This window comes from Diadema setosum, chromosome 9 (assembly GCF_964275005.1).
Source record: "Diadema setosum chromosome 9, eeDiaSeto1, whole genome shotgun sequence".
Classification (NCBI taxonomy): domain Eukaryota; kingdom Metazoa; phylum Echinodermata; class Echinoidea; order Diadematoida; family Diadematidae; genus Diadema; species Diadema setosum.
In genome coordinates this window covers 8,671,912-8,684,664 of record NC_092693.1, presented here as the reverse complement: position 1 = coordinate 8,684,664, position 12,753 = coordinate 8,671,912, and the positions used below count along the sequence as shown (strand labels likewise).

Below are 12,753 nucleotides of genomic sequence, written 5' to 3'. Positions count from 1 at the left end.
CAGCATTCTAATGAATCTCCTGCATTCAAGATTTCATATATATTATACCAAAACCATTTCAGACACAAGACTTAAACCAAGGCCTGTAAATGCAATAAATGCCGATAAAAATCTATCAATCTATCTATTTCGTGGCATCAAGGCAGCTCTCGATTGTTCATTTTCGTAGATGTCGATCGTACTAACGAAACACAATTATTTGATAAAAAAGACAAACAGACAAAATAAACAAACATATGGTCCCTGCTGTTGACAGTGACAATGATATAGTTGATAATGATAGATGATTGGTTGTACAAGCACAGAAAGGATGTGAAAATTCGTTATCCTCTGATGGTTGATATAAGAGTTGTAATTCTTCATCTTTTTCTCCTTCTCTCTTTCTTCTTTTGCTGTTGTTGCGTGTTGTTGATGTTGCTGGTAGTGGTCTTCTTCTTCTTCTTCTTCTTCTTCTTCTTCTTCTTCTTCTTCATCTTCTCCTCCTCCTCCTCCTCCTTCTTGCACAGGAGAAACCGGACTCAGGACGCGGATCTAGAAGACGGCATCTTTGCGGGCCACTGCCCGGAGGGTGACACCGTCAGGAGGGGCCAGGAAACCATTATTCCCTAGCTTCAGGGGAATCTGAAGAAAATAAAAATTTTGTCAAAGAAAACGGCTGTTATTACACTTCATTTGTGTATCTTTACAAACAAATTATATCTTGTTTGAGGTTTTATCTAAAGGTGTGTATGTATAATGTGTAGTACTGGTAGCTGTAGCGGTATATAGTCAAGTATCACTAGTGGCATTAGTCACCGTCAGTAGCATTTGAAATTTGGAGTGTTGTAACCAAAAGTTTAATTACAAATCGCAATGATGAGTACTAAATCGTGTCTTATGCATGTCAAACTTGTTATTACTCTTTTCCATGCAATCGACAAAACCAAATCTTAAAAAAAGGATAAAAGATATGAGAGCACATATTAAGAAGGTAACGCATTCCCGATGATTAAAAAATGAAGCAGTTGTGGCTGATCGAGTGGTATGATAAGGGAGTGTCTCAATTTTAGGTCCCCGAGTCAATTCCCCCGGTATTGTTAAGCAGCATGTAGTGGCGCTAATCACTGTCTATTTCTACGTAGAAGACTACGTCTTGTGGTCATTAGATAGCTATAAGTAGGTTGATCTTCATTTTTCTCAAATCAATTTACGCTCAAAGTCAATCGGTAGTCTCACCTCTGTCTGTGGACACGTCTCGAATCGGTACTTCTGGAGGACCCGAGCGATCGCCATCTTAGCTTCCATGAGAGCAAACCGCATCCCGATGCAGTTCCGGGGTCCAGCGCCGAACGGGATCCAGGCGAACGGGTGGTGTTTCTCTCGGTTGGCCTTTGAAAATCTAATTCATTTGAAAAATAAACGATAGTTTCAATCAAAAATTTCAAGTGAAAGATAGAAGGTCTTTACACTCTTTTAACTTTAACACGAACGGTCGTAAAGACTTGAATGATCTAAAGTAGTTTTTCTCCGAAGTGATGACGAAAACTGTTTTCTCTTCCGATTTTCCAACGCTCTTATAAATTTAAAGGATAAAGAGTATGTCATCGTAATAAATGTCAGCATCATTATAAGAGCATTTTTTCTTTCTTTCTTTTCTCATCATACTCTATTTTTTTTTAACTTCTGTTACAGAATTGGTATTATTATCCTTGGGGTATTTACTATTATTACTGCCATGATTATCATAAAAAAAAAACCATTATTGCTCGATTACTGTAGATAATGTTATCGTCGTTATTCCTGACAATCATCGGTTTCCTTCATGACAATTATGTTCTAATTAATCGTGATTGGGGACCACTGATATACCTGCTGGGATCAAACTTGTCCGGATCGGCCCAGTAGTCCCCGTCGCGCTGGATGTTGTAGATCGGAATGAATACCTGTACGCCCTTCTCTATGGTCAGGTCCTTGTACGTGAATGTCTCGTGGCACATCCGGTTCGTTCTGTTGGCAACCATGAATATTTTCATCAGTCTCTGTCAACTTATATTTTCAACGATTTTCCAACAAACTCACTTATTGTGGAAATTCGTGTTCATTTTTGACAAGGGCAATAACAATATGCAAAGACTGTTGTTGTGTTGTTTTGATTTTTGTTGTTTTGAATCACTTGTATGTACAATCACAGTCATTCCCATTGTCAGACAAAGAAAACAGTGAGAGATTTAGAAGAACGAAAAATAAGATACACTTGTACGTTGTAGATGGAAAGCTTGGTGGTCTAGTGGAGATGACGCCTGTCCGGTGATCAGGAGGTCGTAGGTTCGAATCCTGCTCGAGAATGTACGACTATGATTTTTTATCATGGCTACTACTAAAAAACACCGATCAATTCAGTGCTTATTTATGTCGATGTAGGGCAATTTGTTAATCAGTGCAAACTTGCAGGTCATGTGCATTTATATTGGTAGTATACTATACATAACATTATTATGTTTATCAGTTAAAATGTTATTATACATACATTGCACATATACACTGTCACAAATGTACACACAAGTAGTTATGTACATGTATCAAGGCTGTATGCATGGTTGTTTTAATGTGTATGTACACAGGTGAACCAGATTAATGGAGAACATTCTATATGATATAGATATAGTACATACAGGCTGACCAGATCAGTGGAGAATTTTCTACGTGGTGTATAATGTAGCTACAGTACATGTATGCATGTGACAGGAAATACATTATAGCTCACTCAATCTAGAATGATTTAACCCATTCCAGAAAATTCTAGGAAGTGCTTACATATTTGGCTGAGTGAGGCACTGTCCCTGTAGCCCAATGTGATTGGTAGTTAATTTTGGCAATGATGTTATGCACATAGTTAGGCAGTGAGTCATCCAGGATTCCTGGAACTTGGACTTGCTAGAATATTCAAGTGTGTAGCCCCAGGTTGGAGAAAATTACAGAATGTACCAGAAAGGGGTGAATGGATAGTACCCAACACCTCTGCTCTGAGAGTTACGTCACTTCTGGCTCTGAAGCGACTTGTTATAGTCAGCCCTGTGTTACCTGCTGACCTGCTATACAAACTGTGTTTATGGAGATAAGGCCTGAGAGACATTTTGCCTGCAGAGAATTAATTTGCCTACACTGGAAATAGACTCCATATTTTAGTGTCAACGGACATTTTTTTATACGGCAAAGCTGTGACGGGCTGGATTCCTTGCTGGACATTATAAAGTGAATCATCATTCAACGCATCAACTGGACGTGGTCGTCATAACGTTTGGATTCTGCACGTTTCGCTGTGAACATTATACCGTGGACATATATCGCGGATTTTGCCCCGGATTTATACTGTGGATTAATGCAACCTGTGCCTCTGGAATTACGTCGGAGGAATCATTCATTGGTGCGTCACGGATCATTCATCTGTGCATCGAACATCATATCTGGACATATTCAAAGGATTACTTAATACGTGTAAGTGATTCCATTACCGATTTATAACTGTTTTAGTGATCATTATTGTATACTGATGTGAAAACCGATTACGAGTCTGTACCCACATTATCACTGTTAATAAACCCCCTGAACATTAGTTGATTGTTTCTTTTGTGCGATCATTCTCAGAGTGATTTTGGTCGTAACAACACACATTATATACATTATGTGCATTTGCCTTAAAAAGATAGAGAGAGGCTCAAAAACATGTGTATAAAAAGAGAAATTCATAGACCAATAAATGCACCTACACAGCAGCAGGAGGATAGAGTCGTAGAGTCTCACACACCACCTGATCCAGGTAAGGCATGGTGGCGATAGACGTGTACCCTACCGAATCACGAGAGGGCGTCATCTCATCGACCTCCTTGATCAACTCTTCCTGAATCTCGGGATGAGTGGACAGAAGATAGAAGACGAACCCCAGCAAGGTGTTTGTAGTCTCGTATCCAGCCGTGAAGAAAGTCATGGCCTAAAACGTGATGAAATTACAACATTTCGCGAGTGGACAGAATTGTTATTTTGATGGTCGCCTCATTCTTCGGATGGCACAAGGTGCCTGTTTGATTCAATGTAGTTACCATTGTTTAGTCACCTGTGGCGAACAATGAGAGGTCAGTATCATTCGATTACCCGCGGTATGGTGTGGGTATTATGTGGGAGGACCACTTCATCAAGTTAGCACAGTTTTTCTGGCAGAAACATAGTATTTGTAGATTTCTCAATTCTGTCAAAGAGGATAAAAAAGGAAATAGACACAATGGGCTGCCCTCAACAAAAACGAAAGAATTCTCGTGCCAGACGTAGTATCGCAAGGGAGCACGAAACAAGATCCTTTTGTGGATTTTTTTTTTGAACAAGCCACATCATTACCTCGATAATATCGTTTAGCAACGAAGTTATGAATGTACGCTATTTCAAAGGTGTATATTATGTTTCACAATCAAAGGTAAGCTATAATTGTGCGTGCCGACGATTGAGTAGATCAAACTGGCCAGCTCTTTATCATTTTGTTCTCCACTGTTAGCACAGCCACCAAAGAAAATTATATCATCATTTGCCTTTGAGATCTCCTTGAAACCTTTCATGGTCATCGTAGTCCTGTTATTATTCAGTTGTCCTGCAAATCCTTCTCATGCTTTACAACTTCCATCGTGGAGGAGATAGGAAAAACCATGTAAATTGAAAAACAAAACACCTTTGTAGCGGGTTACCATACACGCTAACAGTGTATTGGATTATATAAGACATTTAGAGAATGGGCTGTGACCCGGAAGTAAAAAAGTCTCACTTGACCGATGAGCTCCCTGTCAGACAGCTGAATGCGCTGCGCATATTTCTTGGAGTGGTATTCCATGTTGTGATGACGTTCGATGTCGGCATGGATGTCCAGTTCGTCCTCCTTTTCATCAGCGGGAAGTTGGTCGACTTCGCTGGTACTTTGGGCATTGAGCATCAGCTGAAGGAAATCCACCAGCTGTTGGGCATCAAGTAAAATAAATCGTATGAATGAGAAGAGAATGAAATATAGTTATCGCTACCCCCGCTTCTCTCGGGTGTGCAGCTACGTTCCAACGTCGCAGCATACCTGGAGAGAGCTTCTTGAGGCGTCGGCCAAAAATAAAAAAAAAAAAAAAAAAAAAAATATTTGAATTCTATCATAGGCTGCGTTTATCATGTTTCCCCTGTTTCAAACGGTTTCCAAAATAGTTGCGTTTATCAACTCGTCGCGAGCATGAAAACTGGCCTTGTCACTGCGCAGCTGCATTGCGCATTTTGACCCGCAACTGCAGTACAAAGCCGTTTCAAAACAACTTTGCGTTTATCTCGCTTCAAAGGGTTTCTAGAAACAGGTTTCTGGAAACCTGTTTCGGAAAGCACAAATTTGCGGTTTTCAAAAAGGCTTTCCGAACCCCATAATCAAAACAGCTTTGCGTTTATCATCTCGGAAAAATTCCATGAAAGCCGTTTGGAAAACCTGTTTCTGCCGAGAAAAAGATTTGATAAGCGCACCCTTACTGTCTCGAAAAGAAAGTGGCAAGCGGAGCTCTTGTTATAAAAGGTTGAGAAGTGTTGAATGAGGGAAAACAGGAAAAGAAGAGAACACAATATGAGCATAAAGTACTAATAAGTTTCATCACTATGATACCTCGTCCACTTTCACTACATTACAAAACTTTGACTTTGTCGTAATGCTGCTGAATGTGTGAATATGCGCAAAGCGAAACATTTACACATTGTCTCTTATTTAGGGGGGGGGGGGGGGCTTTGAGCTGAACCCCCTCAAATTTTGGCTCTTGATAAAAGAGCGGACAAAATCGAGACCCCACTCCCACAAACACACAAGATGGTTCCGCCCAAAGATTCTTCCAAATGAGAAAGACACACACTCACGAAGAAATCTTCTGAGGCTCCTGCAACACCTTCGTCGTACCCAAAGTTGACATGATTGCTTGAGAACAAAGAAACACATTAACACACACGAACATACACGTTACCAATCAACAAATCAACAAATCAATCAATCAATCAATCAATCAATCATCCAACCAATCAATCAATCAATCAATCAATCAATCAATCAACCAATCAATCAATCAATCAATCAATATCAATCAATCAACTAACGAAACAATGAAGGAATAGATATTTAAATAAAGCTTATTTTGAGGAAAATGACAGTCTATCGTGATATGAATTCAACCAACCTTCTTCTTGACGGCGCCGACGCTCTGTTTTCTGAGAGCAACTGCTTTGAGCGTGACGTCACAAAAGAACTGGACGACGTCCCGCGGAACGAAGCCGTAGCCACATTGGGCAACTAGGCGTCCAATTGATGGAAACATAGCTGAAAATGTAACAAAGAAAGGGTCTCCTACAGCAATGACAATGCGCAACAAACAAATGGAAGTCACATTTTTATTTAGGATTGATGATTGAGGGATGCAATATTACTGGGTCTTGCATACCTCACAAGGCGTGATGAATTTGTCAGGTTTACGTCGAACCTGTTCGTGCCTTTTATTACGCATATCATTTCCGAGTCTACATGCGAGTCTATGATTTGTAGCAACGAAATAAATGTTTTAACCGGATATTTCAAGCAACAGATCTATATGAGACATACTTTTCTTGGAGATGACGGGTACAGTGATGACTGCTTGGCAAAATATGATGGAACATAAACATACTGTCCCGTTATATTCTCTCTTACATAGTCCTGCTTCAGCAATGCTTCCAAAAAATGAATTGTGCGCAATACGATTCTATGCTCACATCACTCAGAGATTGCAAATAAAAGACTGCTATGGTCGTGAAGTACAAGTCAGAATGAACGAGGATAAACATTTCGTTCATAGCTTGATGTTATTTTTAGATATTGATTTTCTTTACCAGAGATAACGAAGATGGGACTGGTCTGATCGATTCTGAAGGCTCGCTGGGCGTGGGTGACGAATGGATCGTTTGGCCGTCCCTGAGAATCGATGTTCAGTCCAAATGCGCAGCTTCCAATGGTATCCATTACAAAAGCGCCAAATAATCTACAGTTAAAAAAAAAAGAAGATAAAAAGTTGAATTGATTTATATGCATATCAAAGCTGTGTCAAAAAGGAGAATTACACTCAGCATCTACGTTTGTTTCTCCTCCACACAATGCATATTGACAATTATTTCACTTTCGTTACTTTAGCAACCATTGCAATGTATCCTTACTGCAAGTTTTAATCATTGTTTTCTTTGTATAAATTTACATGCATCACTTTTGTCACTGAAGAAAGTGAGATTTATGTTTATATATTATTCTATTGTGAAAAAAAAACCGAAATAAATTTAACTCAACTGAACTGAACTGAACTCCCCCTCTCTTACCTCATATTGTCTTCTTTAGCCCGATAGTATAAACTTTACGCATATACTTATATAATCCCCGTACCCCATATTATTATCATTTCATTAATATCTTAACCAAAGTTGTTGTTGCATGATCGCAAGATTTTGAAAAATGTGCATTGTTTCTATTCATATATCATATTTTGTATTACTATTAAAGGCATAATTCACCATTTGCAGATGAAATAAAAACCCAGCATTAGTGCTTCAAAATAATGGGGATAGAAACAACCAATGTAAAATTTTGAACTAGTATAATCAATGTTAACGTGATGTTAAATACACATAATGTGAACAATAGTTATGATTAAAAATGTTTGTAGACTAAACCGTCTACAGTTATGGTTTAATGAGAAAAATAGTGATATCTCCTCTGCAAAAATTTTATTTGGTAAGATGTTTTGTGATACAACTGACCTACACATATGCATCAAAAGTCATATGTTGAACATTTTTTAAATCACTGCTCCCAAAGGTAAACAGGACCTTTAAACTTTCTGATTTACATCGCTTACAAAATTGTCAACAATAATGATCTATTAGATTTATAACTTTGTATTTGTATTACATTTTTGTTGGATGGAAAGTAAAAGCACAATTGAACTGAAATTTAAATTGAAATACCCCCCACACACACATATATATATACACACGCACACACAACACACACACACACATACACACACACACACACACACACACACTTACACACACACACACACACACACACACAAGCTTACTTCCTGCACTCCAAGTATCCTTTCTCGTTTTGCTCTTTGCCAATGTTCTTCAGCAGGTTGTCTGCGCTGTCGTTCACCAGGGAAGACATCTACAGCAAATCAGACGAAAAATAGGTATACATGATTGTTGTGTTAAGTGATGTCATTGAATGCCATGAATTGGTTCGATTTGATTAGATTTATCCATTTCTTCTTCAATTTTATGAGCACATATACATGTTTTGATACATAATTTAAAGAAAAAAGGCATACAGTCTAAAGTCCTGCTGTATTGCTTTTCGGAATACTTGATGTCTTAATATGTAATCACCGCGGCGGTTCAGACTTGAGCTGCTACCATAAACGTCTTGATTTCATGTAATTTGTTTGCTTTTATATATCATATAATATATTATAATTGTATATCAGATTGAAATTACATATATTACGCAATTCTAATCACATCCACCAATTAAAATTCTATTTGATTTATGAAAAGAAGAATCTTGCACATTCAAGAATGTCGATCTAAACCCCGGGATGGGAGAATTGCAACCCTAGATTCTCATCGGTTTTCAACAATCTATGAACATTTGAATTGTGCATTGAGACACTATCTGATGCTCTAACTCCCGCTTGCTGGAATGATATAATATGAAGTGTTCCTCTTTTTGAAGTCTAAAAGATTGTTTTCAGACTTATTTTCAGATAGAAAACTGCTCATTTCTCACGCGTTGAAACCATGAATAAAGTGCATGACGCTGATTTCTTTTAGAGTCGTTTGCGCGCGCCTGAGGTGTTCATATTGAAATGGTTGTTCGTTATTTTTTTTCTACTTTACTCAAATACTTTTGTGTATTATACAGGTACAATACATCGGTCTCTACAGTAGATAACTCCTATAGAGATAAATGGATACGATATAAACATGCTGAAAATAGATGGCAGAGTTCTAGAGTTCACGGAGCCTTTTATGGTTGGGTAATTTCTATTCACAGCGCTCGTCATGGATTGCACAATATATTCTCTACGCACAATGAGCGATCCACTCGTCCATAATTAATGCAAAGTTCAGCAGGCAAACAATTCTCACAACTCCTGTAGTGCGCTATACTGAATCTGAATGCCCTTTTGAACAGGGCCGCGCGTTATCTTATAATAGGGAGCTTTAGATTTTAGACGCGCGGACGTTCAAAGAGAAAAAAAAAAAACATGATCTGAGCGTGCGCAGTAACTTGATCCGCGCTACTGCGCACGCTCAGATCATGTTTTTTTCTCTTTGAACGTCCGCGCGTCTAAAATCTAAAGCTCCCTATTTATGTGAAGTGCAACGCCACTTCTTGCTAAAGGTACTTTACAAACTAGGGGTAAATCCAAACCAACAGAATTACCAACGTTTTATCAAATTGACATGTAATGATGCAGTTACGGAATGCTAGGATAAAATATGTTTTTGCGGGACCAGGGTGTACTTTGGCACACTAAGTTAATTGTGTAAAATAGAAGAGGTGACGCTATCACCACCTCACATTATGTTCTGCATCATGATACTTCATCATAAATGTTTGATCATGTAGCCAGTGACAATTTTCTGTATCATAAACATTGCGTTCTTGCGTCAAATTTATCAGCTATTTCAATACTTCCCACTTGCACGAATTAATTTTTGAGAAAGCTTCAAGTTTGTTTGTTTGTGTGGTTTTCTTAAAACAAAGAGTGAAGACGTGTGTACATGTCCATTGGAGACGCGTTTGGTGATGACATCATCAATGTTATAGTGGTTTACATATTGTGTGTGCTATCACAGTACTGCTCTTCTATTAAAAAAAAAAACAAACAAACAAAAAACACACATTTGTCTCGCATGGTAGTCTGTCATTCTGTACAATGGAAAAAGGCCCCCTACTGAGTATAGCCTGTTTTCCAAGACCAACATCAACCAGCATTTTGCTATCATGAGGAGCACCGTTTCGCAAGCCTTGCCCTACCCATTGCTACCTGAGCCCTACAGAGCAGCTGCAGCTGGCCTGACACGCGTACAGAGGTGAGCTACATTAGGAACTGACCAATTTCATCTTGGAGCCGCTGAAAGTTGGCGTGAGCAGGTTGCGGACCTCCTTCCATCGCTCGCCCTCCAGGGTCCCGACGCCTTCCAGGAACTCTTTGTTGGTCAGAGGAAAACGCTGTACTCATCGTCACGGTAGAAGCGCGTCGTCCGTTATGAAAATCAGAAAGGGACATTATGAAAATATGCAAAGCAATAGAATGCCTGTTTTTCTTGCGATTTTACAAAACACACACACACACACACATAAATACTTCGAACGAGTCTTGTAGTATTATGAACCTTCTTCAACTTACAAGTCATTTGCAGAAAATAATTTAACGCTCGAGTTGGCGTTCATTTCATTTCTGTGTATCTCAGGACAAACCAACATAAAATCATACTTTCTTTGATACATGATAAACGAGTGATATTACAGTGGGTGATCTTACATAAACACTTAAGTTTGAAACACATTCGAGTGTACTTGATAATCTTGAAAACAAAAGTATGTGTACGGGGGGGGGGTATAATTGCGACTGACAAGAAAACCGCAGACCTTCACCTAAAGCTAGTGCTTTATCAAAATGGAAACCTAAACGTAAGCATACATACAATCTAGAGATGGCCGGGGGAATAGAAAGCTATACTGAAGAATGCAATTGCGAATTGCAGCGAAGTGTTTGCTTTGAAGTGCATGTGTGCAAAGTTAAATAAGATGTTGGAAATGAAATTATTTACCACTCGGCTGTGGAAATTTCCAAAGTTTTTGACCATGATATCTCTCAACATGTCAGGATCCGAAATAACCAGTACAGGATCGTAAAAACTGTAAAACCTGAGGTATCAAAAGTGGAAAGAAGATTTAAGAAAACAAAAACAAAAACACAGTTATAACATAAGTACAAATATGTTCACACCCAGACTTCAGTATAATATCCTTAATGTTCTCCTATCTTTCTGAGTATAAACAATTGTATATTTCTGATTAACGATAAATTGTTTTCACCGTGTTGCATGCAATTTGTTAAAGCGAAGGGGACTTTCGACATCATTTGCAATGAAATCAACATTTTCTTCTTCTTTCGAATATCATTACAAGCATCACTGCTGCTATCCGTATTATCATTATTCTGTCATTTCGATACCTTTAAAAAAAATCAATATAATTCTAATGATGATTATCAACATCACTCTAACCACTATGACCACTATCGGTCATCATTGTTTACTCCATTATTTATGCATCATTTCTAATGCTTGTCATATAACCAGTCCTTTATCGTTCTTATCAACGGATTGCACTTGGGCGATTCAGACTTTGAATCTAGTAGTTTCATATGCCCTATATTCCTGCTCGTGAGCAGCCGCAGACATTTGGATTGCATTACATTGCATTGCATTGGACAATTTTAGTGTCCCCTCTCGCGGAGCAGCTATGGAAGCCAGTCGTTTGTACCACATTTACATACGAGTACGTAATGCTAGTATAGATACTACAACGTATCAAAAGAGGGCAGATTAGGACTATGGGGTAGTATGGGTATGAAGCAGCAAACAACTGCTTTTAACCACATCTGAATCGCATGTTATATAGCCATAGACCAATATCACCATCGATGCTTGTTATACCTACCCATACACCTTCCCATGCCTCTTGCTCATGTTGGTAAACACTTGCGGTATGCCCTGATCAGAGAGAGAGAGAGAGAGAGAGAGAGAGAGAGAGGGAGAGAGAAGCAAACTATTGTAAATGTCAAAGTCAACCAATATAGACATATCCAATAAGTCAATGGTACACAACAATTCTTTTGTTGCAAAATATCTTAAAATATTAAAAGGCTTTAAAATGAAATTGCGTGTATATACATATATACATATATATTATATTATACATTTCATTATGTTACGTAACTGACCTTTGAAAACTCCCTCATACAGCCAATGACAGGCAGGGCCGACTCGCTGACCACGCCCTTCCGACGCCAGTACGTATGACACCACGTGTCGTAACTTAATTGGAGGAAAGAAAGTGATACGAAGGAAATGTGCTCAGTTGCCATGGTTACATTCGATAAAAAGCATCTACGATGAGTTTGTAGAATCAAGACCAACAGTACGGTACAGGGTTCTAAACGTTCGACTTATCGTATGTATAGTCACTTTTGACGTTCTTCGTAGTAATCATTCATGACTCCTAAAGCGTTAGGCTATGAACAAAGAAACAGACTTGAAGCACCAGTTTTATACTCTCAAAACATGAGCCCAAATTATCTCCCGTCACGTTGACATGGCAGACCAACGCAATGCAATTCGATTGTACTTTTTTAATTGCCGCTATACCTACTTTCCATATCGACTAAGAATGTTATGTTTTCATCTCAGAAATACATACAACGAGGATAGTTATGCCCTACTTTATAACACTGTATATACTAAGTATACCGATTTCACTTCAAGTTTTAGCTTATTTCCGTTTGCTTTATTTTTCCGCTTGTACATAATGAAATCACTATGACAAATCAACAATGTTCTCATCAAAATATGAATGAGAGTATACTTAAAGGAATACTTCTACAATTTCGCGTTAGTAATGTAAGTAAG

General features: G+C 38.5%; 1 protein-coding gene across 1 annotated transcript; it reads right to left on the bottom strand.

Annotated features, from left to right (window-relative positions):
• Positions 1-491: 491 nt before the first annotated feature.
• On the bottom strand, positions 492-12,220 carry LOC140232699 (cytochrome P450 3A4-like). Its single transcript, XM_072312818.1, has 12 exons — positions 12,069-12,220; positions 11,786-11,838; positions 10,891-10,987; positions 10,172-10,288; positions 8,127-8,215; positions 6,889-7,037; positions 6,204-6,343; positions 4,787-4,972; positions 3,747-3,967; positions 1,849-1,986; positions 1,216-1,378; positions 492-621 (listed from the first exon to the last, which is right to left on the bottom strand). The coding sequence occupies exons 1-12, from the start codon at positions 12,210-12,212 to the stop codon at positions 532-534; spliced, it is 1,587 nt and encodes a 528-aa protein (XP_072168919.1). The 5' UTR covers positions 12,213-12,220; the 3' UTR covers positions 492-531.
• Between the last annotated feature and the right edge of the window lie 533 nt (positions 12,221-12,753).